Source organism: Neopelma chrysocephalum, unplaced genomic scaffold (genome assembly GCF_003984885.1).
Source record: "Neopelma chrysocephalum unplaced genomic scaffold, ASM398488v2 Primary Assembly neopelma1_70, whole genome shotgun sequence".
Lineage (NCBI taxonomy): Eukaryota > Metazoa > Chordata > Aves > Passeriformes > Pipridae > Neopelma > Neopelma chrysocephalum.
In genome coordinates this window covers 3,304,867-3,332,483 of record NW_020897730.1, presented here as the reverse complement: position 1 = coordinate 3,332,483, position 27,617 = coordinate 3,304,867, and the positions used below count along the sequence as shown (strand labels likewise).

Below are 27,617 nucleotides of genomic sequence, written 5' to 3'. Positions count from 1 at the left end.
TTTAAACAGGGCATGACTAACGTGACAATATACATTTGACTAAGAGATGAACATTAAATAAACCTCAAAATTAAGCCATATTTAATATTCTTAATTTAAAGTTGATATATGGTGGCATCAGACAGCTCTTAATTAAAAAAGCTCAAACCAAACAAAAATACAAATAAAGGCTTGCTAAAATCCTAACTTATTTTGTAATCATGCACTGCAATAGCAGTTGTTTTTGCTGGTCTGATCTGCCTTTCTGTTGGCTGGGTTCCCTTTCTGTGACAGATGTGCTATTTATGGAAGGGGATTCTGAATATTTTAAAGCACTGACTGTTAGGATCATCTCATTCCCAGCCTTTAAAATGAAAGAGAACAAAATGCCAAATAACTTCCCAAAGTAAAACCTCCAAATTGAACAGATACCTATTTAATCATTAAAAAAGAAAGAGGGGGGGGGAAGCAAAATCAGATTGTCTCATTTTTACAAGAAATGAAAATGTACGTACAGCAGCCTAGTTTTTGCTGTGCAACATTTTCTGATTTAACACAATATTTGGTATTAGTCTTCACTTTTAAAAGTGGTGCTCTTTTAGAGAAAAAAAATAAATCATAAGGCATACAGGTTCCTAGGGAAAGAATACATGTATGAAAATTTGGCTGCTTTCTTTCTCAGCCATATTGGCAAGTCGAATGAAAGACAGCGCTTCTCTGGGCAAATCTGGCCTCACAAGGAGCTGTTTATTTCTGCAGTTGGCCAGAAACCATTTATAGTCTCTTATACATATGATAAATATTATTTACCTAAAGAATTCTTCAAGTGAAATATTTTCAGAGCTAACACGTTAATCTTCACAAATCTGTTCTTGTGCTGGGTATCAGCTTGCGGTATTCGCAGGTAGAGGGAGAGGGAGCTGAGAGAAGTCACTGACATAGTGGGGGAGATTCTACTCTTTAAACAGGTAGATCTTATGGTTTGTTTTAGCTCACCTGCTGGTTTAGCCTTCTGGGAAGGTAATTCAGGTTATAGTAAACTGCAGCATGGTTCTCTCATTCTCCCTTTGGAGACACAGTGACAATGAAAACAGAACCATTTTTGCTTATTAGGCGTTTTAAAAAAATCAGATTAGTAGTTTTTAATGTTTTTTCTCTTTGCATATTTTTCATTATACATCCAAAATATTTTATTGTGTTTTTAAGTTTTCCAGAAAATAAGCCTTTTTTGCCACTTATAAAAATCTAATTCCCACAATTACTCCTGCAGTCTCTGCAGAGGGTGATACCAATTTAACGTGTGCAGCAGCTGAACAACATGCATGCTATTAATCTCAGAAGGTAACAGAAAGCCATTAAGTAGGTGATGTGATATTTTTAATTATTATTTCTGCTGGTTTTATGTTTCAAAATTATTTTTTCCTTAAAGACGACAGCACTTTAGTATCTGCATTGACCTCCATGATGTCAGAATGTCATTGTGCAACCGTAGCTAAGAAAAGCCTCCGAGAAAAAAAAAACAAAGGAGCTTTGCGTCTTCCAATAACATGAGATGTGCATATACAGTACGTAGCATTTTGGAATTCAGACTGTGGTAGTGAGTTGTTGCTTTCAGTTTGATTAGACAATCATTGTTTCGCTTTCCTTGCTTTGACAGTGAGTATGCTCGTACGCTGCTTAAGTCTTCTTAGTGCTATCTAGGTCAGTGTACTTAGGATAGCTTTTATGTTCTGTAAGTCTGACAGATACCGTGCTTGACAGAGATCAGCACCAAATTTTCTTTTATTTATTATATCTGAGGATAGCAAAATATCTTAAAACTGATCAGAATTGTATGCCACATAGCACCTACCGTTTCTGCATTGCAGATATATTTAGCTCTAACACTGCTTGTGGTTAACAGGGTGTAGCGTAGACACAGACAGCTGATCATGCAGTCAGACCCGGTGCTCGTGTGGTTTGTCAATACTGCTCAGGATTTTGATGGACTGTAAAAGAGAGAAAACAGAAAAGAAAGAAAAAGAAATGTTTTATTTGTCTGAACATTAGACTTTTAGCTCTATTATTTCTGCTATCATTGGCTTTTTATTTTATTTTTTAATTCAGAGACTTAAAAATTGAGAAAGCACAGCAAATGCATCCAGGATTTAATATGTGCGACGTGAAATCTTTCTGCATCGAAAGGATGTTACTGTAGTCGCTGCAGCGCTTCTCCAATAAGCAAGAAGACTGTTTTGTTTTCCTCGGCAGGCGACTCAGCCATTGCACAAGCAGATTTTGATAAGAGTTTGAAATGCCTACTACTGTATCATTGTAGAATTTGGAGTTTGCTAACAGTGTTAGTGACTGGAGCTCATCTTGCATCACCAGTTGATGACAATTTTCTTTGTTCCCTCCCACCCAGTTGAACCAAGACTCTGTAGCTGATACGCAATGTCACTTACAACATTAATCAGATACTGCATTTAAGGTGAGCTGTCCCTTGCCTCCTCCCTTACCAGAGCTGTGCTGCAGTATGTATCTTACTCCTGCAAGCCTAAAATGGCAGGCAGGATTAACGTTGCTTGTGCTGTGTGCATGCTGTGTATTGAATTCATTATACTGTGCCTAGTATCTCAAATGTGAGTATGTAAATGGTCTGTGTGCCATGTCATGCAGTAGTGAAGAGTGGTTTGTGCTTCATTACAGGCTTAGATATTTGAGCATCACCTTAAGAATTCTTTTTTCATTTGCAATGTGGTGAGCTGTTAGCTTGTCATCACATTCAAACTACATTATTAGCCCTTGGAAAGGGAAAAAAAAAAGCAAACTGTGCTTCCAGATGGTGTCACCCTTTTTCTTCTTGCGTTTACTGTAGTTTAAATAATGTATATTGTATTGTTAATTAATGTGAATATCGAATTAAAGCACTTGAAACTTACATATTTATTATGCAGGTAGGAGGCACGTCGAATCTATTTTTAACTCTTACGCAGACCACGTTGTGCAATGGGCTTTGGTTGTCGAGTTTATATTTTCAGCTGTGATATCAATAGGTTGATTTTCAGTAAATGTGACAAGTGGCCTTTGCAGTGGTCAGCTTCAAGCTTTGAACCCTCTGAGGAGGAGAAAAAAAAAAAAGCCAACCTTGTGTTGCAGTTTCGGAAAACCTTGGATGAGAACGTGGGTTTTTTTCCCACTCCTGCTTTCCCTGTTGATAAACTCGGTTCTCCTGATCACGGTCTATTCAAGCTGCTTCCCATCTGAATTTTGACAACTGCTTCTAAAAAATTATCAAGAAGACCAAGAATAGAACTTATCTCCATCGCTTTACATGAAAATGGCTGGGTGCACTGCCATGCTAACACTGCTCTAAGTGGTACATGCAGGTAGGTTGAGATTTGCATGTTTAACTGTTTTCTTGGTCAGTGTTGCAAGAACATGAAATGGGTTTTGGAATGTAGCTTTCAGTTTAAAAATGTACTTAACTGTTAATGAAAACAACCTATATTAAATTGTTGGCTTCACATAATGGCATGACAGTTACTCATATCTGTTTTTTTTTAATCTATTATGAAAGTGGAGCAATCATGTCTGTTAAAATAATCATATGTACTAAGGGCGTGGCAACGCTTATGCAACAAAAGAATTTTTGAAAACCCTATTGATTCCATTACATTTTAAAGCTGACTATAAGCATTACTAAGCTTGAAGATAAAATGCAGAAATAACAATTGAGATAGATTAGAAAAATGAAAAATATTTAAATTCTGTCGTAAGCGGTTTTGTGTTTTGTGCGAAATATTAAATAAAGAATAATATGTTTTAATGCTTATATTTTCAATATTAGCTACAAACATAACACTCCAGTATTTCATTTTATTTAAAGATAGAAGGACTTTAAAGAGAAAGATTGATATAGATGGCCCTGTCAGCTTAAACTGAGTATCAGTTCACTGTTTTACTTCACACAAAAAAGATTATGAAGTAAAAACTTAACAGCCTTAAATACAAAAATCTGAATTTAAGCATGAAGAATAAAAATAATTATGAGTACTGTATTACTTACCCCAACTTTTGTAATATGTTTGTTTCAGATTAATACTGGGCCAGAACCAGTTTCCTTGGCAACCAAATCCTTTTAAAAGGTTCAATGGTAGAGATGTAGAAAGATGTTATTCTCTTTAATAGCAATATCACAATGCAAATGGAAATGGTTGTTTCCTCCTAGTTCTAACTGAGAACTGATCTCATTTTATGTTTCCATGTGTCTATCAGTTCTTAAACGATGCCATGTTTATAAGGCTGTACACACAAAAACCTGTTTTATTCCTGTTTTGCAATGGTTGTTCCCAGAAACGTACCCTGGTTTCTTTTTTTAATTTAGCCTCGTCTTGCATGTAGGTCAAGGTTTGTACTATGTGTATATAAAGAGATAGTTTCATTATCACAAGTATAAAAATATTACTAAAATATTTAGCAGCTGAGAAATTTAGGGAATCAGAAGTATGTTTAAACATTCTTTCACCTTTTCTGAATTCAGCCACAGTAATGCTAATAAAGCTTTCTTTAAATACTGAAGTGCAGGTACAGAACTGTTTTTAAGCATACTGCAAAGAACTCCTGTCAGACCTAAAACAAACCTTCAGAGAATAAGGTCACTTGTGGTCTGCGGTAATTTGCAGACCTTACAGATTTTGCAAAATTTAAGTATTATAATTCTTTCTTTCTATTTTTAGCTATTATTTTTTACAGTTTCAGTTAAGTTAAATCATGTGTGTACCACAGGTAACTGCCTATGCAAAATCAGATGTTACTAAATGTCTCCACTGAGCTCATAACGTAGTGTATCTCCGTGTCGATCCCTTTTGTACGTGACTTGAGAAATTCTCACTACTGCAATGAGACTTTTGCAGCAGGGAAGCCATTTTCCTTTCATGTCCTTGTCTTTAAAATGACTAAGTATATTTTGTGTGTATGAGGACCCAGCACTGAAAATGAATGCAGAGGACGCATTTAGAAGCACAGCCAATTATTAATAATAGCCTTGACAGTATCAGTAATATCAAATTAATTCTCATTTATTTCTAAATATATCAGTTCAATGCATTCCAAATGAACAGAGTGTAACTGTTCAGGAATATGACTTGTCATCTGTTGTAATAGGCAAATGCTTAATAATGATAATAAACCCATTTGATTCATAATTGTAAGATTAGTTTAACACAGTGCAATATTCCTCTGTTCCACCTAAAGAAGCAGAACTGAAAACGTAACAGACAGCATCTCTCAAGTGACATATTAAAGTTTGCATTTTTTGTAATCTGATTTATCTCCAGTAGCCTGCTTCTGCTGATTATTCCTCTGTCTAAAATGTTAATATGGAGTGCGCCATTACATGTAGCAAGAAAGTGCATTTCTTTGTTTATTTTTGTGTGGTTATTTTTAAAGGAAATTGCTGAGCAAATCATATGTCGAAGCAGGTTATTTATTGCCGCTGATATTTATCTTTAGAAAAGATGGAGCACTTAGCAATAAACTGTTTTTATTATGTCTTTGTGTTCAAGCATACCCACTTAAGGCAGTTTTTAAAAGTAGCTCTGTTCCATGAACACACTTCCCTATGGTTGTTTTAAATCCATTTGCCAATTTGCTCTTTGTTAAGGGGTGCAAGTCCTCTTGTAATTAATATGACTGAACTCAAGTGCTTTCATGAGTCCGGAAAAACTCATTGGCAGCCTGTGAACAGTAATTTCTTCCAGCTAAAGAAACTGATTTCTTTATTGAGGAGGAGTCTGGTAATTAGTGAGCTGGTTCCAGTTTGACTGTTATACGTGGGTTGCTGTACGTAGTTCAGAGGTAGTTACCTCCAGCTAATGCAGTGTCAGAATGTTGTAGCCAGAGGTGCCGCAAGAAATCTGTAAACTTCATCCATTTTATTTTCTTTGGCTAAGGGGTTTAACCCGGGCATGGAGGAGCAGGTGCAGTTTTTCCCACCTCCAGCACAGCCTGCAGATATTACTGTTAGTGGGACTTGTTGGGTTTTTTGGGGTATATTTTGTTGTGGTTTTTATTTTCAGTTTTATCTAGAAGTCTAATTGTTGATAATGAGCCTCCCTTTTTATAAATGAAATTTGTTCTTTTAAACATGCAAATTCCATTTATGCCAAACAGAAAATCTATACAAAGCATGAGTAAAAATAAAATCAAACTCAAAAACTATTCACTCAGACACAATTCTACTTTCAATAGCATTTCTGCTTAAGGTTACTTTTACCTCTAAACTTCATTTTGATTTGAAACTGCAGGTCTCTCAGTGGGTTCAGGTAATATTTCTCAGACTATTAGACAGATTCTGGTTGTAATGAACAGGTATCAATTAACCCTTTCGAGGCATCTAGTGCCTGTTGTATTTTATCACATAAATTGCTTTAGTATGTATTAAAAGGGCTGTATTATGTATAATATTGTATTTGAATTCTAGTATTACCAAATTTGGGAATTCTTTATCTTTGGTAAGAACTTTTACTGTTTGATTCCTCCAAATGAGCTCTTTAAGCCTCCAGTCACCATATTTTGGTCACTTATGATTATGCCTTTATTGGAAGTTGAGGTAATAATAGCAGCTTAACACAATTTTCTTTCATTCTGGCCTGTTATAGGCGACGTGAGCTACAGAATTCTCATTCAAATTAACCTGTACTAAAATGTACTTGGCTAAACCAACAAAAAAAAATTAGCTCACCTTCTTACCTTTAAAACCCAAAGTAATGGATCCTGTATTTCCTGTACAATGTTATTTGTAAGAGTATTTGGTGTATTTGCAAATGGAAGATGCATCTCTATGTTCTTAATTGCTGCTCTCTCATTGCTGCTGTATAAATGCCTATCAGCTGAGTCACAAGGCTTTATCTGTACGATTCTGCAATTGCCCCATGGAACAATTTAATTTTGTTTAGTATCTTCGAAACAAAATCCTGTTCTGAATAATTTTAATACTATTACATGAAAACCTTTTTAGGATGTTTGATACATAATAACAAAATCCGGATGTTTGACAACGATGAATAATAATTTAAGCGGAGAGACAGAGGAAGTTTATTCCAGAGAACAAGAATTGCCTAGAAATGTCATTATCACAGATACTCTGATATCTGTGACAAGAGAGACCAAAAGTGGTGGAATAGAAAGAGAAGAAAGGAAACATCTTTTGAAATTATTATTTTAAACTTGAAAATGTCCTTACATTTCTGTCTAGAACGTATTATGAATCATTATGTCCAGTTTGCACTACACAAGTTAAACCATAATAAAACAATGCAGCAATGCAGCAGAAGTTTGGTTAATGGTACTGTTTTATTGCTGGTGTGTTCTAAGCCTCACAGATGTAGATTTGGAGTCCTACAGCACCCCAGGGAAAATTCTGATGAATTACATAATGTATGCGGAAATTAGTACTTGTCCAATAATTCAGTATTACATTTGGATTTTTCCCTTTGCAGGCTGATACACAGTAGCCACAGAGTTCACAAAAATTACTGAGATGGTTTTGCCGAAAATACCTGTCAATACCACTTTTAAAAGGCTCTAACAGAAGAACAACTTGATTTTAGGTGGGTAAGTTTATGGGGTGATATCACATAGAATTAGAGATAAAATATTTAACACTATAACCACTGCGTTACATAATTTTTTTTTTCCTGTTAAGTTCTAATTTATTATAGTAATTTAAGAGTTGTTCTCGCTGTGGTACCACACTGCTCTATTCTCATGTCAATACTGTTGGATTTTTCCAGCTCCTGCTGGATTTCTATTGCCATAGAGGTTGGACAAACAAAATCAGGCAGAACAGATCTTTGAAACAGGTTGTTAGAGCCACCAATGATCTGTACAAACCAAACATACTGGTAGGGAAGCAAACCTCTGAGCTTGCCAGAATGTCAGCTCGAGATCCCAGTCACGAGTGCTCATTACAAACCTGTGCCACACAGGAAAGGCAGAACTCTTGTGCCAGTGCCCACTTCTGACACTGTTGTGTTGGTTAAGGTGTGTGTAGTTCATAGAATCTCTACCTTTATATGTGACCGTAATCAGGGATGGTAAAAACCCTCTTGATTCATGAGCTGGAAAGAGCACTTTGTAGATTCAGTGCAATAAATATTCAGGATATTTCAAAATAACAGTTTGCATTTTGCATGTCTTTTTCAGATTTTAGCAGTTTCCTTTTTTGTTATTGTAATGTTCAATAATAGTCTTGGTTAGAATGAATATGTCTGATATCTGTGCTTTAAATTTAAGATATGTATGTATTGAATGGAAGAATCAGTGAAATCCTGATTAATTCGTTAATTTTTAATGTGGTCCTTTGTACCAAAGAGTATAATTTGCGTTACAGAAAGGGAGAAGTTCCATTGATTTCAGTAGCACTATTTGCACAAATTTCTGTAGGAAATGGTTTGTTGCATCACAGTCGTTCATGCTGTGGTATCTCTAAGTCAAAATAAGTAATTAAGGTTACCAGGCAGAATGTATGATAAGGAACCAAATTAAAAAAAACAAAAACAAAAACAACAAACCCACAAGCCAAAAAACCTCTTTGATTCCTAGAATATCTCAAACTGTTTTCTGTATTTACGTTTATTTTTAATACATGATGTTGCGTGACATAGAAAATGGTAACAGATTTTCAGAGACAATAAAATGGCACTGGTGGTTTAAATTAATCAGGGAAATACTAAAATTAGATAAATTCAGGTTACCTGCACTTACAGAAGCAAAGAGCTGCCAAACCTAAGCTGTACCTATTTTAAGTAAATTATCATGGAACACTTGCTCAGTACATGTGAGATAGAATACTGGGCCATAACCTGTTTCCTTGACAACCACATACGAATAAAAGGTACATTAGCAAAGCTGCAGATGTGTGTCAGTGAATGCTTATTAAGCAGCCCCATGCATTTACATACCATGTGCTCACAATAATGCATGCATCTTGAAAATCACCATATAAAAAGATTTCTGGGCATGGCCCAATGTGGATTCCTAATACTCAAAGGTTTTAACTGAAAATCCCCATGTTTTCAATGGAAATATCTCTTGTGATTTTTTAACTCCTTGCACTTTAAATTGGACTTGCAATAACTGGACGAAATTGGTGTGGTAGGTTTGGTCTGCAAATTGAAACCGCTCTCCAGAATTCTGAACACTCATAGCACTGCCTTCAGCAACAAAATATGGATGGAAATGATGGTTGGTTTACATTCTTTCAGGAATGCTCAGGCATTCTAAATCCAAATCTTGTGCCAGCAGTCAGAAGCAAGCATGATCATATTGTTTTATACAGTGACAAACTAAAGCCACTACATAAAACCGAAGCTGGTGTTGCTTGCAGCACTTTCATTCTAGCCAACGTACCCAGGCCAAGAGATAAGACCCTAGTGCTGCCTTCTATCAGTCAATAACAGGAAAAGGCAGGGGTGGAGAAAAAGCTGTGGAAGTCAAAATAGCAGCTGTTCAAAGACTTTTGGAATAATATTTGGATGTACCATTTAGGCAGCATCATACTTTCTGTGCAAGTGTTTGTATAGTACTATTTTGGTTTACAGTCCTGGATTAAAAAGAAGCTCAGATAAATAAGGTCAGTTCTGTCAAATTTGTGTACTGACTTCAGCAAGTTTATGTACAGGTTATTTTTGGCCTTTCTTAAAGTATTAATTTATATCTGGAATGAAAAGTGTATACAATGCTTTGGGTTATCCCAAAATTACATTTTTTTAAGAAATAAGTCTAAAATCCTATTAATTAAAAAGACAGGGAAAATGGGAATCTGCAAATCCTGGCTTTAAATTCAGTGTGTGTAATCTGAGAAGTTGCTTATGTGACCAGTAGCCTAATTAAATCTGCCTTGAAATCAATGAAAAGATTCCCATCTACTTTTTTTGGAGCGTACAGTAAGAGAGAAGACTTCATACATAACAATTAGATTTAGGAAATGAAGATTATCCTGACAATGCTCAACATTTCCATAATTCTCAGCAGTTGAGAATCAATATGAGAATCTAGTATTAATTCCAGACAGTTTGAACACTGTCACATGAATCTTTTCATGATCCTGAACCATAAACAATGTGATTATACACCATCACGTGCTACAATACCATTAAAGCCTTTGAGCGAGTAAGAGTTTGGGAATTTATTACGGAGAGAGAGAAGTCAACTGTTGTTTGGTTGGTTTGTGGTTTTGTTTTGGGGGTTTTTAAATTATTATTAATAATATTATTTGTTGCTCCCCATCTAAGCTGAGCTCAGAGCTGAGCAGTTCATACTGGTGGCAGAGCAAGCAGCACAGACTTTCTTCTTGCTGCCAGTTGTTACCTGCTTTTGCTACCGTCCTTCTCCACTGCATGAGCAAAGGCCCTGCCGCAGCCTTGAGGAAACGTGCAGGAGGGTGGAGAAGTAGGACTTAGGCTGGGCCACTTAGGTCAGCACAAAATGGAGCATGAGAAGAGCATACAAAGTTGTGTGTCCAGTAAGTTGTCATAATATTGACCACACAAAGTGATGATTCAGAGCAATAGCCATCACTTGCCCATTGGTTTTGGTTCACCAATATGACCAGCAAAGCCAAAAATATTTTGCAATATTTTAAGGGATACTGGAGAGCAGTGGTGGCCAGTTAACAGCTTAAAAACAATCCTAGTTTTCAAAATGGCTGTGTCCAGCCCTCTGGCCGACCAACTAAATGAGGTGTTTCCAGGAAAAGGGATTTAGCTCTATTTTCAGTCTCGCATGATTTGCTACATCAGCTGTAGTGAAGGGCAGGAACGGCTGCGCTGGCCTGGCCCCCAGCACACCTCACCCAGAATAACAGTGGCCCCTGAGTGTGCAGTGGATGCTGGTTCCCATATTCCAAGGATGTTTCCTCTGAAAATTGGAAAATGAGGGACTGAGTTCAACTGAGTTCAAAAGCTCAATACTTTATCTTTCTGATAACCAAATAGGCAAAAAAGTACCACATAGTAATTGCTCTGAATGAGCAAATAATAAATGTTTCATTTGCTCCTTTTGTTTAAAGCTATTCAAACATATAAATCACTACATTTGACAGCAGTCAACAACAGAAAAATGTCTGTTGTTGTCACTGTGTCTGTAAACACAGCTTCGTGCTTGCAAATTGATCTGTGCTAGCGAAGGACTCTGATATGCCACACAAGTGTAGGCGGCTAGAAAATGGCTTGTCAGCAGCACATAAAAAATGAAAGACTTAAATGGAAAATAATACTAAGATTGTTCAGAGATAGCAAGATGTAAAGTCAGCTGATTCTTAGTACCAGTACAATATAAGCTTTTGTATTTTGTGCTAAAGAAGAATTTGGATTTATGTCAGTTATTGCTGTTGCTTCATTTTCTTTTTTTTTTTTTGGACTGATGAAAGAGAAAAAGATGTAGTTACACCTTTAAGAAGTGCTTGTATGTGTTCTGTTCAGTGTTAATGGGACCCAGATTAGGCCATGCCTAAATTTTATAAAGGCAGCATGCCTTGGAGAAAGACTTGGTTGGTGCACATGCATGGCTCACAGTTTGAGAACCAAATGAGTTGTCCCAGGTTTCTCTCCTCTCCACCAGACTTGGAGGAGCAGGTGGCTGCTGCAGGCACTGTAACTGGGCTCCTTCTCCCTTCTTCTCCCTCCACTTGATGCTTGAGAAAAGGAGGAGGGTTGCACAAAGGAACTCTTACCCTTGCTCATGTAACACGAAGGGGAGCTGAAGCCACTTTGGGCTGCTGGGTCTTTCCTGTGCCTCCCTTCTGAGTGAAGTGTTGGCCTGTCTGAGAGCTGAGGAGCTGCGTTTCCTTCCTCAGCTCATCACTGGCTGCTTTGACTTCAGCAGTGAGAGCAAGGAACATGCCAGTCCATCCAAGAGTTTTCCTTATGGATAGGCTGGCCTGCTGTAGGCACTGAGATAGAAACCAGTCACGTCCTGGCCAAACTCCTGTTACTTATGATGAATTTGCAAGCCTGAGTAATGCTATATATATGTTGTTTCCTGCTGTACCTTAAGAGCTGAAACTGCTTGAGGAACATTGGAACATTTTTTTCCCAGGCAGTCTGAAATACTCTTAAAGAAAGTTGCAGAAGTAAGATTATCAGACTTCAGCAAAGCATCCAAACACCACCATTTCAGTAACCTTGGAACTGTTTTATACATTTTAAAGAAGCTCTGACAATTTTCTCTGTAGCTTGCAGTTTTACCATATTAGAAATAATCCACTGCTAAACTACTTGGACTTCCACTTAAAAGGAACATAATATTTGTGTGAGGCTATATGCAAACATTTATATGTTTAATAGGAATTGGTATATATACACTAGCAAAATGGCTATTTTTAAAGTATATCATTTATATTGTGCCTTATACCCTGGAATCAGGACTGCACATGCAAATGAATCTTGTCTGAGTTCTCACAGATGTCCCCATAGTCCATTCACACAGGTCTGACTGCAGCACCAGTACCTCCATTTACTTAACATACAGTTGGTTTTACATGAAACATTATAATGATAATGTAAAATCCTGGGTGAGGCCAAGACACCCTTAGAAAAAAAATCTTATTATGAAGAATATTTTTAACACACAAGGAGCTGACAGGACTGTGAATTCCAGTAGCTCAAGTTATATATATATATGTATATGTGAAAATTAGTTCCTACAATTACAGTATTAGTCACAGAAAAGATAATTCTTTTTTTAGCAGATGAGCTGAAGTTGCCTTAAAAAACACCCTGTTAAAAAAAAAATACAAGAGAAAAGAGAAAGAAAAAAGTCAAGTTTCCTCCAAATCTATTATTTTGTCTATAGACATTAAGACTACCAGAGCATCCAGTGGTCAAATACAAATAAATTAATGTCTCTAAGTTGGAGGTATCAGCTATACAAATGATGGTTATGTATCTGATTTTCAAAACAATTTAAAATAATTTTAATTAAGATTATGGGGGAATTAATAACCTAATCTTCCTTAAATTTGTTTCATGTAATCAAAAAAGATGCTTGTTCAGTAATGCATTTATTTCTTTTAAAGGATTACAACAGGTTTAATTTAATCCATTTTATCGTATTGTTACTGACAACACACTTGTCACAAATATTTCTTGTGGCACTTGTGTCAGAAATCTTCATAAATACATATTATTATGTATATACATATCTAAAACAGTAATAAAGGAACAATAGGAAATAAGCAATAGGCAAAGTCCAAGATTAAAAGTAACCTACACATGCATATGAAACTTTGTTTCTCCGTTAACTAAGTCAATATAAAAGACGATTGGGAAAACCTTGGGACACACTTTGCTTTCACAATCAATACCGGCGGGTTCTTCAATTATTTGTTCCCCTCCCACAGCTGTGGGTGAACAGCTACTGGTCATCTCGTGACTCAGTTTGCCATGAGATTAAAGAAACAGTTTTTTGGTAGCAGAGAGTCCTAAGCTAAAAACATACTCATTGCTTCAGTGGGTGAATTTATAAGTAAGAATTCCAGTGATCCAGAAGAAGGAATTAGACTCTTCACGGAGATATTCAGTATCTCTAAGACAGTCTTTTAATGTGGATTGTATAAATTAGTGAAAGAAGAGGTGTGTATAGATAAGTCACTGAAATTATGACAATTGCCTGACATAAACAAATTTCTTTCCGTATATTTTAAAGAACCAGGAAAACATTGATAGTTCCAAGACAGAATGATGGGGACAAAAGACCTCCCCTCCTTATATTTTCTTATGTTGATATTAAATAGTTTCCTGAGACAATAAGCAGCGCTTATCATGAAGAGGCTCTAGCAAAGTTCTGACGTCCAGGCCCATCAAGTATGACAATGACAAAATAGTTCATGCTTCTGGATTTTGTTTTTGTCTAAAAGGAACCAGTTCCTACTCTTCAGTGCTTCTAATGCATAGGTTTAAGATTTGAAAACACAGCTACTGTCCAATGAAGCCTTGTGCACAATAGCTTGTAAAACTAAGTACAGGTTAGGTTTGGACAAAGTATTTTCAAGCAATCTTTAAGACAAAACCCCAAATTGTTCATTTTTCTAATCATGTTTTTCACCTGTCTCAAAGCCCAGTTTTTCTCTAAGCTTCATAATTCCAAGTCCTGAGAAAACAGGTTTTGCTGACTATTTAAAGTGAGAGGCTGAGAGAGAAAATATCTGAGAAGACTGTACCAAATGTATTGGAGCATCAGGTCAAATGAAATCAAGCTGTGTCCTTCTTTATCTACATGAGCATTTGTTAGTGCTTATGAAGCACTAATGGCAGTGTTGTGCTTGTTTCCTGAGGCAGTAAAAGATATGAAGAAACCCCAATTAGTGAGAATACTGTTTAACATAACTTCCTTGTACCATTTGTCTATAGATGCTTTAAAAATATATATAATTACTATAATCAGATAAGGAAAAGGGTAAATGTGACTATACTGTAGTAACCAAATGTAATTTATTTCAGATTTTTTCAAGGAAGTGTTTCATCTCAGCTTTCTGGAGGGAAGTGGTAGGAGACAGCATTTCTGGAGATAAATAGCTCTGTGCTTTCTCTTCCTTCCTGGGAGAAGGCTTGGAAGGACAGTGAGGCCCTGGAAGTGCCGTGGCAGGTGTCAGAGTAATTCTCAGAGATGGGCACAGAGCCGCACTGATGGCGGTGGAGCAGGGGCTGGGAACTGGCAACGCCGCATTTCCTCGTCCTTCTGAATTCACAGTCCTTGCCTATGAACAGCTTGGCGGACAGGGCCAATATCCCGCTGTCCGCGTTATCCAGCACGAGGCGTTTACCGTGGAACAGGGACAGGGCCCGGCCGCGGTGGCGGCGGAGGGCGCCGGGCCCGGCCCGGCCCTGCCCGGCAGACCTCGGGCGATCCCATCGCCGGGATCGGCACAGCAAAATGGCGGCCGCGCCGTCCGCCCGCCGCCGGGCCGGCAACGCGGCCCCGGCCCCAGCCCTCGACCGTCGCCCGCCCGCGGGGAGCCCGCGGACACGGCATTAATGGCCCGGTGTCCCGGGAACCGGGAGCTGCTCTGTGCGCGGGCGGAGCGCGGCGCTGACAGGGACCGAGCGGCGGCAGGTCAGTACGCGGCTCCCGCGGGAGGGGCAGCGCGGGCACAGCGCTCCGCCATGAGCGGGGCCCCGCGCGGGCCGCGCCGTTCTCAGGCGCACACACGGCGAGGCCGCCGCGCCAGGAGCCCGAGCCTTGCGCGGACGGTGCGGGATTAGGAGGCGATGGCAGCGGCCGCAGCCACCGCCTGCGGGGCCGCGCGTTCCTGCGGCTGCAAAGGGGGTTATTTCGCACCGCGCTGCCCGCGAGGGGCCGCGGCCGTCACGGCGCGGGGGCAGCGCCCCCCCGCGGGCGCCGCCGGCAGCGCCCGCGCCCCCCGCCCCGGGCCAAGCCGGGAGCCAGGGCGGGACCCCCGGGTCAGAGCGGGCCCGCGGCACCGCGGAGGGGATGTGGTTATCTGCAGCCTGGGCACTCACAGTGCCCAGAGACCCGGCTTGCTCTGGTGTTCTGAGCGAGGCGCGGCCCAGGCCGTGCACGTTGTTTCTGTGCGGTGCGAAAAGTTCGTGGGAAGCGTCAAGGAGGGAACGAGAGGATGAGGTAGGGAGGGTAATAGTGGGAAAGAGTCTCAGCTCTGAGCGAGGGGTTCGTCGCGTCGCTTCAGAGGGCTGTTAACCCTGACATCACATTCTTAGGCTCAATTCCAGCCCCCCCCGCCCAGCTGTCTGAATTAAAAGAGGAAAGCGCCAGGCTGAAAAAAAAAACATTTAAAGACTGTAATGCTTATGAGGCTTTAACAAACAGACCAGGTAAGTAAGTGTTCGATAGTAACGGGAGAATGTGAGCAGCTAGAGTCTAAAAGAGTAAAGCTCTAAATGCACTTGTAGAAATGAGGTGTAGCTCCATGGAGCGGAGCGCTGTCCTGCATGGTCCTGCGAGCTGTTGAACGGCGTTAGACATCATTAACATCCTGAGACATCATTAACATCCTGAGACATCATTAACACGGCCCTGCGTGCGTGGGGTTGAGAGGAGGCTGCAGGGACCCTGACCGGGGCAGCCATACTGCCCAGGGGGCACTGATGAAGGGATTCCATGAAAAGCTGGGCAGTCGTCATAACAGGGATGGTGGGACAGCAGGATTCCAGGTGAGCAGAGATCAGAGCTGGGGGATATAGGGGGGGTGTGTACTTAATTTGGGGTTTTTTGTTGGTTGGTGATGCATACCCCCATTTCTGCTGTAGAAGAAAATGGTATCCTTTAGGAGAGTTAGATACAGTTCTGAGCTGGGGAAGCAGCCTGGAAACAGAGAGAGATCCTGCAAAGTAGGTTAACAGAGTGGGGTCAGACTAAACATGAGGAAATTATGGAGTGAACGTATTTCCATAGCGTCATGTTGGTAAGCAGCAGAAAATATTAGCATCTTCAAAATCCCAGTAGAAATCTAGGGAATAAGAAAACAGGAAAACTCTTCCTACAGTTCATCAATTATCTTGCTCGTTTTTATTTTGACTGGGTACTAGCAACTGCCCCTAATGTTTTGGGGTTTTTTAGTTATGCCACTAGACTGTGTTTCAAGTTTAGGTGACTGAAGTGGAATAAAAGAATCTCTTGTCATATGTAATGGGTTACACTTGCCTGGCAGTGGATTTCAAAAGTTTAGCAGAAGTTAAAAGAATATTCCTAGATTGCAACAGTTCTCTTCGGTAGTAAAAAAAAATATATTTGGTATTTATTGGCCAGTAAAACTTGTTGTGATCCCTTTGTTGACTTCAAAGTAATATTAATATAAAAATTAACAGTAGCTTCTTGTTTCAGCATTGTTCATGTAGAGCTGGCTGCTGTAATATTTATAATTAGCAGTGGCCATCTGTGAGGCATAAGCAGTCAAATTTGTGTTTGGATGCATCAATCTCTGATATTGACATTAACTTTTAATATTACTTATTTTCACTTATGACTATTGTCCCAGCGTGGTATTCTGTTGATGTCAGAAAAGTTACCATTATAATTTAATCAGCCTGCTGACCATTACACTTAAGTTTTAGATGAATATTTAACTCTTATTTCTCAAAGTGATTCAACAACTCTTAATGGCAGGTTAAGTCTGTTGACTGTTTTTGCAGGAAATCTGCCAATAGAACCCATAACTCCCAAGAAAAAACTCTGCTGTTCATAACCTCAGTTTATCTATAGCTGTACTAAAGACCATGAGGTTGTACTACAGAGGTACTGTTCATATTCCTCAGAAATTATTTATGTCTGGATTGAGAGTAAAAGTGTAAAAATAACAGACATATTCGTGTCAGAAAAGGATGGCTCAGTTGGCTGAAGAGTTTTGTTGCCCTTTAATAGGTCAAGTGGTATTTACATATATTTTGGGCAACATTTATGAGTAAAACTAGAATTTCTTCAATAATTCTATAATAAAAATCATAGAGAAGAATAGTTACATTCCAAATTGACTTCCCTGTGTTTTAATCAGAAATATTTAACAATAATACATCTGCAGAGTTTGCTCTCTGTGTATTTTGGTCTTGGTAGCACTCCCTTGGAAACTGAAGAGCAGGTTTTCATTTTACAGTATGAACTCCAAATGGAATGTAAAACATTCCTAAAATATTCTATTTATGTGTGTGCTAGGTAGGGTATTCTGATTTGATAGCATTTCAGACACATTTTTTGCAAATACAAGAAGCACGACAGGTAAAATAGAAGGCAGTAAAGAATCATCACCGACATGAATAAATGGGCTGTTTGGGGAGTGCGTAGGTGGAGATGGGAGAAGCAAAAAGTGTTGGCTCTGAAAACTAATTTTCTCTGGATTTTTTTTTATAGCTTTCCAGGGAGATATATAGCGTATGGTTTAGCCTGCAGCCAAAAAAAAAATATTAAATTACCAAATAGCAAATGATAGTTTCTACCATGTTGACACAAGGAGTCTAGTTTGGTATTTTACTGAGCATACCAAAATATCCAGGACTACAAAAACTGTTAATCTGTATACATGCAAGGGGAAATTTAAAATATTCACTTTTGTCCTTAGGAGGATAAATTTTTAAATAACGAGTTGAATAATAAGACTTGTACTAAACCCACTTGTGTTTGTGTGCCTCTCATCATAGCAGTAGCAGGCTGACACACTTAGCAAACAGTCTGTCAGATGATGTGTCTTTGAACTACAACCAGCTGTCTCCAATAAAGAAACAGAAAAAAACCAGGCAAGTTCCTGTGGGGCAGTTCACTGGGAGGTAGAATTGACATCATTTATTTCCTATACTCAGGAAATAACCCTATCAGTAGCTCCTGTTGTGAAATGTTTTTGATGTCTGACAGTTGGTTTCTAATACCACATCACATGAGCAAGTCAGATGTAATCTCAGACATTGTCAATGAGAAAAAAGAATCAATTATGGGATAGTGGCTGCTTGCTGGAAGGAAAGTGTTCTTGTCAGAATGCTTTCTGTAAAAGACTCAATATTCCAGAAATATCTACAATTATATCTGGTATTTTAGATACTGAACCAAAGCTGATAACCATATCTAAGCATTGTGAATTTCAGGTTATCATGCCAAATGAGTAAATATCTCTTATTTTAAGCAAAATAAGTGTCATAAACAAACCCATCGTAAATTACAATTTTAAGTTTAAAAGGCTCAAGACAATGCATCTAGATTTACAGCTACTGTGACTGTCCATTTAATCAAAATAATATTCATCTACATTTCTGTCACTCTTGCACTGATGAATTTATTTCTTGACATCTGTGGCATATGTAAGCATTAGAGGTATTTTTGTGAATCACAATTTTGTTTGTTCAGAATTCTCTGCCTTGAAAATTCTTAGCCATTGTACAGTTTTGGAAGCTTTGACCTTCCTGATAGAAACAGTGGCCATGCTGCAAGGTACAAATTTTACTTTAAAGCTTCATCCATCATGAACCAATTTATGGTCTTGTTCATAGTACATTCTGTTTGTCTTCACACTAAGGTTGTAATTGCTTTTTGGTAATTTGATGTGGTGGTTTGACCCCCACAAAAATCCAATCTCCAAGCTTCCCCCACCTCCCCACAATTTACCTCAACACCGAAGAGAAATTTTCAGGCAGGCACACCTCTGTATGGGGGAAGGGAAATATATACAGTTTATTTCTATACAAAATAAATACTGTACAAACTAAAAGCAACTATAGATATACAATATTAACACAGTTCTATCATCCCTTCAAGCCCCTCCCACAATCAGTCCAGGAGAAGCCTTCAGGCTGATAGTTAAGCAGTCTCTCTCTCATTTGATTTGCAGTGGAGTAGGTGGTGGATTTGTGATAAAGTGTCCAAAGTGTAATTAGATTAATGAGGGCAGGGGTGTGTGCCCAGTATTACCTTCGTGAGAAAGACCCTATTTTCCAGAAAGGATTACTTCCCAATAGCTTAGGTGAGGGATCTAATGTGTTTTAAATGGCCATTGCTGTTTGCTCAGTGAATATGGGTCAAACCTTTATTTTGCCATTTGGATCAAACCCATCTTAAGAAATATATTGGCATTCGTAATGTAAATTATTTCAGGGCAAGGGTCGTCATAAAATTTTTCCAGCTGAACACTGAAGTTTGGAGCAGCAGATGGAATGTTTAGAAGGTAATTCCTAACTTAGAACTACAGTGTTGTACTATTCTAACCTGTCTTATGAAATGTCTGCATTGGTAATTTTCTTTAAGGTGCATTTTGATTCCACAAGTTGAAAGAAAAGGGTCTTTAATAATGTGATTTTTTTTTTCACTGTAGTGATTTGTAAGTGCCAGTAGAACAACTATTTCTTCATGACCTGAAGTCAGAAATGGGCAGCAGTAATTGAAAACACTACACAGAGATGGGGAAAAAAAGGAACAAACCTCATTATATAATACAGATCTGAATTTGAACAAAACAGAAAAATCATCTGGTTAAGACAGAGATTTTAAACAGATAAAAAATTCAATTGTCAAATTAATTCATTTTTTCCAGTCTGTTTTTCATTTGTATTTTGCATATTTCATCTCAATGGAATAAACCAGTATATTCATACAGTAACAGCCTGGCTAATATAATTTTTTTGGTCATCATTAAACCTCATTATTATGTATTGGCAGTAATTTAATGGTATTTACTATTGCAATTAAATCTTATTGTTTGTTAGAAATTAAGAATACACTATGAAATTATAAAGTGTGAACACTAAATCTAAGCTATAACTGAAGAAAACAATTGTTATTCTCTACTTGATTTACTCACAAATTTTCAGTCATTTTAAAGTAGTGTATTTATCTAATAAAATTTAATCACTATTTAAAAAATAATATTCTGTTCATGTAAATAATGTTATATGTACTCCACTACTCTTTGTCACATTGTGTTCCTTTTGCATTCATTTGTTTATAAAGCCTTATCCTGTAACTGAAACTCTATTGCATGTGATTTAAATATCAGCTTAGTAGGGGGATCAAATGCACTTGTGTTGTAAAGTCATTGTCTGACAAACAGCCCCAGAAAACAAAGTCCTCGTATCCATGGAACCACAGCAATCCAGCCTTCCCCTTCTGTCTGCCAGATAGATTCCTCTGCCTGTGCTGGGGAATCACATCCAGGGCTCAGGGGTCACTCAATGTGAGCTGAGCAGGAGCAGCTCCTGGCACAGCAAAAGTTGGGAGCCACAGTCCCCAGGGAAAAGCAGGGGATGGGCGACAATGATGGGGACAGGGGGGATCCTCTGCCTCCTGCTGGGAAGCTACTGGTGCTCCTGCCTCCTTCCTTTCTACACACGTTTCCTGCAGTGGTGTTGGCACCAGTGAACGTAAGATGACTTAAACCTGAAATAATACGACAAGATTTACTCATTCTTAAAAGTTAATAAATAAAAAAAATTATCTAAAACTATAACTTTACTCTGTAACCGAAATGGATGAAAAATGCCTTCTAAATATATCTTTTTTCTTGTAGATGACAGTCATGTCCCATTCAAAGGATCTCAAGGATGACTTCCACAGCGACACTGTACTTTCCATTTTAAATGAACAGCGCATTCGAGGTATTCTATGTGATGTCACCATAATTGTGGAAGATACCAAATTTAAAGCCCATAGTAATGTGCTGGCAGCTTCAAGCCTTTACTTTAAAAACATTTTTTGGAGTCGTACTATCTGTATTTCAGGTCACGTACTGGAGTTAGATGATCTCAAAGCTGAAGTGTTTACAGAAATACTGAATTACATCTACAGTTCCACAGTAGTTGTTAAGAGGCAGGAGACGGTAACGGACCTTGCAGCTGCAGGGAAAAAACTGGGAATATCATTTCTGGAAGATCTTACAGATGTAAATTTTTCAAGTTCCCCCTGCCCCTATGCATACTGTGTTAATGAGAAAGGGAATGTCAAAGAGGAAAAACACGAAAAGAGACACGAAGACTCCGCTGTGACAAATGGACCACGAATTACCAATGCATTCTCAATTTTTGAGACAGAAAGCAGTTTGTTTTCTCCACTTGATTTGAGGGCCAGCTTTAAAAAGGTGTCTGACACAATACAAGCTCCCAATATCAGCCTCGACAGAAGCGATGTTTGCAAAGATGCTGAGCCAGCCAGTACCTTGGCTGAACACTCCTATGCAGTTTCTTCTGGGGGAGACACTTCACAAGGAGCCCCTTTTGTGGAACAGGACAGCAGCCCTTCATACCAGGGGGGTGAGGACCGCTATGAAAATCACCAAGTCACCCCAGTCATTCAGCAGGGAAAACAAGCAGGCAGTACTCCTAAGCCAGCCTTTAAGCCCCAGAGTACGAGTTTGGCTGTAGCAAAAGTACCAGCCTCTGCAGTAACCACTGCAGAAGCCCAGCATGAAGCAGTTACTGATCAGACAATTACTTCCTTTCCAAAACCTCAGAATAAAGCAGGAGATTTCCATTTATCCAGAGAAGTGGAAGACAGTGCTGCTAATGTTTCTGCATCTGAGACAACTGTCATTCCACCTGCTTACAGTTGTAACTGTTGTGCAAAATCATTCAATGACAGGGCGTCACTCACTGCTCATCTTCAACTCCATTCAGAGCATCAGGAAACTTTCATATGCAAATACTGCAGCAAACAGTTTGCAAATCTGAATATACTGGAAAGTCATGAACAAGTCTGCATGAGATCAAGTAGCTTATCGGTTCACAATGGAAAAGAACAAAATTTTGCAGATAACTATACTGCTACAGAGGGAAGGAATGGAAGTTCATATGCAAACACAGAGCCACTGTTGTCTGAAAACAGTGTCACTGATCGTTCTAATGCAAACTGCACTTTGCCAGAGACAGATCATTTGGTTAAAGTGGTTGATGGGCAGATATTATACACTTGTGTCGTTTGCAAGCGCAGCTACGTAACACTGTCTAGCCTTCGAAGACATGCAAATGTGCACTCATGGAGGAGAACGTACCCCTGTCACTACTGCAATAAAGTGTTTGCATTGGCTGAGTACCGCACCAGACACGAGATCTGGCACACTGGGGAGAGGCGGTATCAGTGCATTTTCTGTCTGGAGACTTTCATGACTTACTATATACTGAAAAATCACCAGAAGTCCTTCCATGCAATTGACCATCGTCTCTCAGTAAATAAAAAGACAGCCAACGGAGGTTTAAAACCCAGTATGTACCCGTACAAACTGTACAGGCTCTTACCGATGAAATGCAGGCGAATGCCTTACAAATCCTACCGAAATTCTTCATATGAAAATGTTCAAACAACTACCCAGGCCAATGAAACTACTTCTACTAACTGCTTCATTCCGACTTCTCTTAGCTCTGAGCTACCACCACTAAATTTTCAACATAGTATAATAGCAAACAACAGAACTCTGGCCTTGGATACATCTTCACATAATGAAACAGCACCTTCCACGAATACTCAGAATTCTTCCTCTTGGGGAGTAGGTATCTTAAATTCTGACTTGCAGAGGGACTTTTTCACAGCTGAAAAAAGAGTTTCCACTGCTGCAAATGACTCTGGTTCTCAGGAGTGTGATTCCTCAGTTGTGTCTTTAAGTAATGTGAATGAAAATTCAACCTCTGTCATCAGTTACAGCAGTTCTGCACCCTCTGTTATAATGCACAGTAGCAGAGTTTCATCAGTAATCATGCACAGTAAAGCAGTCACTTCCATAGAAAACAGTAAGACAGAATCTTCAAATAATCTGCCTAGTCAGTCCGTAAGTGATGACGGTAAGTATGGGCCAGATAATTATGGGAAGTGCATTACAAAATCAAAAACTATTAAGGAGAAAAAGAAAACACTGCAGTACAACAGAGCAGAAGCATCTGAGGATACACAGCATGTCACAGGATCTGGAGGTTCATCAAGCAAAACAATAAATACTGTCCAAGAATCAAGTAAAACTGAAACATACATTGCAAAGCCTGCCTTACCTGGAACGTCTGCCGACAGCAATGTCGCACCTCTGTGTCAAATAACAGTAAAAATTGGTAATGAAGCTATTGTAAAAAGACACATTTTAGGATCCAAGCTCTTTTGTAAAAGGGGCCGAAAATCTAAACACGAGTCCAAGCAGGACAATCTAACTGAGGAACCAGAAATAGAGGTAAAGGAAAAGAGCCCATCTAGACTCTATAGCTCAGAATGCCTGGAGCTGACAGAAATGTGTGATGATGTAAGTGACCAGGACTCCAGTGATAAACCCTGGAGACCCTATTATAATTACAAACCAAAAAAGAAATCGAAACAGCTAAGAAAAATGAAAAAGACCAAATGGAGGAAAAAGCACGGAAGCAAGAACACCATTATGGAAAGCCACAACACATGCAGTCGAGAGTATGCACTCAGGAATGCTCCTGAGGAAAAGGCCATCAGCCAGGAAGACAACACAGAAATGCCTAATCTTCATTGTGAGCTCTGTGAAAGAGACCCATCTTCCACAGCAGAAGGTCAAGAACACGTGCACTGGCATGTAGCTACTTCAAAGCCTTACATTTGTGAGTTATGCCAAAAACAATTTCAAAGTCCATCCACTTTAAAAATGCATATGAGGTGTCACACTGGGGAAAAGCCCTACACTTGCAAAACCTGTGGTAAATGTTTCTCAGTTCCTGGAAATCTACAGAAACACGAACGTATTCACCTGGGTGTCAAAGATTTTGTCTGCCAATACTGTAATAAGGCGTTCACTTTAAATGAAACACTCAAAATACATGAAAGAATTCATACTGGAGAAAAACGCTACCACTGTCAGTTCTGCTTTCAGAGCTTCTTGTACCTTTCTACCAAAAGGAACCACGAGCAAAGGCATGTCCGTGAGCACAATGGAAAAGGATATGCTTGCTTTCAGTGCCCCAAAATTTGCAAGACAGCAGCTGCTCTGGGAATGCACCAGAAGAAACATCTATTCAAAAGTCCAGCTCCACAAGATAGAAAAGAACAGTTTTGCAATGAAAGCACTAAACTTCTGGAAAATCCACGTTTCCTTGGCTCAGAAGGAAGTGAAGTGAAAAATACACAAAGTGTAACTCCAGAAGTTATACTCTGAGTGACAGCTGTGCAAAAGAGAATCAAACCCCAAAACTATATATTGGAGAAGATAGAGATGCATTGAATGGGGAAAGTCTCCACTCAAATTAGTATCATTTACTACAATAAAGTTTCTTCATCTAAATGTGTGTCAGTATATGCAAAAGAAGGAAAAATAACAGAAAAACTAGTATTTGCAATAATACAAATTTAATGTGAAATACCCAAAATACTTTTGCCACAATAGACTCTTGGAGAGAGAGAGAGAAAGGAAAAAAATTACCAACCAAAACCCTTCTACTTAACATTACAGGTAACTGGTCACTGAACTATTTTACAGTGCTGGTTTTGAGTCAGAATCATTCTAGGCAAAAGAAATAAGTAGGTTCATGGTGTATTCCGTAGAAGGATTTTTTGCTGCAGAAACTATATATTGCATTTTTTAAAACAAAAAGTAATGTGTTTATAAAGGACATAACTGTAATCTAGTGTATTCTACAGTGAAGGTGGGAAGTGTTTCATGGGCTCGGGTGTACTGAAGTACAGTTGAGTTCTGCCGTGCTTTTCTGTAACTCAACATTTACAAAACATAGTCAGGAGTTTAAACTCCTCTTTTCCTTTCCATATTCAGTTTTGTAGTTACCATAATAACTGTTAAGTCTGAGTGCTTGTGTGGAAAGTATTCCAGATTTATGATATCTCTGAGACATTTAATAACGATTCAGTAGAAGTCATTATAGCCAGTCTTCCAAACTGCTTAAATCCCCATGTCAATGGCCTGGTGAGCTATTCAGGTGCATTGGTCTTAAGAAAATTGTTGTCATGAAACAGCCTAGCTTAAAGAAATCCTGTATAGAAATGTCCACCTCCTGGTGGGTCTGCAAGTCCTGTCTTTTAGAAATATCATTCTTCTCAGCAGAAGAGGAGATGTAGACAGAGTTTTCTTCCTCATCCTGGAACAAAGCCTGGACACAAACAACAGAGCAATTCCCCATACATACTTTGATTTTGAGAGGAGTAGGTAAATAAGATTCTTGCTTTCATATATATCCCTGAGGCAGTCCTTGTGTATAAACAGGAACAGGGACAGTTTGTGGGGTTCCCTGTCATCTCCATGCCTTAAATGCAACTTTTAACTTTCAAATGTCCCTTCTCGGTGATCCCAAGTGTGCCAGCACCTGGCCCCAGGCAGGCTCTGCCGCAGTGTCCCGTGGCCCAGAGCAGAGAGGTGCCGGGAACGGGCTGCTGGAGGAAGGAGTGTTGGCCTTCCTGCCTCCCTCATCCCGCCACACCGAAGGTCTTGGTGAGCCTTACAGCCTCACAGTTCACTAAGGACTGCTAGAATGGGCTTCTGAAAGACATCACCAAAATAGTCCAATTAACATTGTTTTGTGGAAATGTGATAAATTTTAACTGAGATGTTCAAAAAAAGTCAAAGCAGGTGTATGTCTACGAGTTGCATTTTATATGATAGGGCTCTGTTGTACTGTATCTGCATTACTCATGTATGTTTATCCCTGTGAAGTGTTAAAAAATTAAGTCAGGACAAGGGTTAGTGATCCTCAGCTTCATTCTGTGTGATGGTTCACAGTTTGTTACTTAACTTCGTCTTCTTGAATATTTTAAGAGAAATTATAGCTTGGGTACAATAAAATTACAATTGAAATGATAATACAGTATTGATTGAAGTAATAATATAGTCCACTTACTAATTGTATCACTGGTGAATGCTATGAACCCCTTGAGAAATTTTGGCTTCATGGTAGCTTTGGTTCCATTTAAATAAGGATAACAGAATAATAAAACACAGGAAAATATAATGATGCTTCAAAGAAAGTACACAAAGATATCTTCTAAGTGGACTTGTATGGTGATAAATATAGACCAAAGCAAATAAGGTAGAATATTTATAAATACAAAGATAATTTTACAAATATTTTATATAACTGTATAGTTCATGAGAAAAATATTGTTAGCTTGCATTAGGTTTGGGGGGGTTTGTATATTTTGATAAAAACACAACAACTTTGTAACTCTGTATATTCTCTACAGTTTATAGCAAAGCAGTTTTAAGATGGCAATGTCATGTTTATAGTTCAGTTGTGGCACTTTTACTACAAGTAACACGTTGCAGTAATTAATTGAGTATTAATGACCAAATTAGAATTAAAGTATGTGTAAGAGAAGGTAAATACTATACGTTGTCAAAGACTGTAATTTGTTACATAATCACATCTGTATTTTTGTTTAGAAGAAAATATTAAATGCAGATGTTAAGGATTGATAAAGAGTCTAATTTTATTTTTAGAAAGAGTGATTATAACTCTGTTTTTGCTTAATTAAAACAACATATTCCTATTTTTCTGTAAGTCTCTCCATTTTTTAAATTGTTTTAATACCTATATAGTTTATAAGATCCACAGATACGTATCTTCTAATGCTTATTTCGTTAGAAGATTAAGCAACACAGTTACCAAGCATCCCTTCATTAAGGTCAAACCAGCAAATTGAGAACATGCCAGAGCTCAAGGGAAGTGATGGTATCTCCTGGCACCGTTTAGGGTGAACACAGTGCTCGGCAGAACACAATCAACCTGCTCAGTGTCTCAGAGGGCTTGGAAGACAGGTGAACTGTCTTTAGTACTTTACAACATCTTAAGCGTGTTCATGAGGACCTGAAACTTGAAAAATTCTTTTCAATTCTGATAGTAACCTTTGTAATATAGGTTGTGTATTTTACATGCTGTACTTGAACTTTTTGGAACTACTATGAAGAAACGTAGTTCAGAATGCAAATATTGAATTGCATATGAAAATATGAAGATACATATAAAATGGAAGATTATGCATATTCAAAGTACTTCCCCTTTCAGCTAGGTGTCACTCGTCTATAACCTGCAGTAAAAATTAAATTTAAGCTAAATTATGCAGGTCATTTTGGGATGGTTCTCAGGAGAGATGTATAACCAAAAAAAAAATCTGGAAGTTTGCTACTTGTAACAAATACTTTTTTTTCTGTATTTCAAATACTAATTAAAAAGGCAAGTGGATTATCACAAAGTTTTTGCATCTAAACAAAA

General features: G+C 38.5%; 1 protein-coding gene and 1 long non-coding RNA gene across 7 annotated transcripts; one reads left to right on the top strand and one right to left on the bottom strand.

Moving 5' to 3' along the window:
- Positions 1-1,579: 1,579 nt before the first annotated feature.
- ZBTB38 (zinc finger and BTB domain containing 38) lies at positions 1,580-26,895 on the top strand. 6 transcript variants are annotated; one of them, XM_027686213.1, is made up of 4 exons: positions 1,580-1,635; positions 2,384-2,449; positions 7,461-7,571; positions 20,978-26,895. In XM_027686213.1, exon 4 carries the CDS (start codon positions 20,978-20,980, stop codon positions 24,554-24,556), a length of 3,579 nt encoding a protein of 1,192 aa, XP_027542014.1. In that variant the 5' UTR covers positions 1,580-1,635; positions 2,384-2,449; positions 7,461-7,571; the 3' UTR covers positions 24,557-26,895. The 6 variants fall into 6 exon arrangements, with proteins under 6 accessions (XP_027542014.1, XP_027542017.1, XP_027542012.1 ...); XM_027686216.1 differs by lacking the exon at positions 7,461-7,571 and having other exon boundaries at positions 1,582-1,635; XM_027686211.1 differs by lacking the exons at positions 1,580-1,635; positions 7,461-7,571 and adding an exon at positions 3,211-3,347 and having other exon boundaries at positions 2,104-2,449.
- Positions 1,744-2,965, bottom strand: LOC113969071. The gene is made up of 2 exons (XR_003534736.1): positions 2,901-2,965; positions 1,744-1,967 (listed from the first exon to the last, which is right to left on the bottom strand). It is a non-coding gene; the product is annotated as an uncharacterized LOC113969071 (long non-coding RNA).
- Positions 26,896-27,617: the final 722 nt, after the last annotated feature.

What these genes read in the sequence shown, in the direction of transcription:
- ZBTB38 (XM_027686210.1), top strand. Translation starts at nt 15,454, where the DNA reads ATGTGGTTATCTGCAGCCTGGGCACTCACAGTGCCCAGAGACCCGGCT. An exon ending in GGAGGGAACGAGAGGATGAG is followed by an intron (nt 15,604 to 20,977) that starts GTAGGGAGGGTA and finishes TTTTTCTTGTAG; the next exon opens with ATGACAGTCATGTCCCATTC.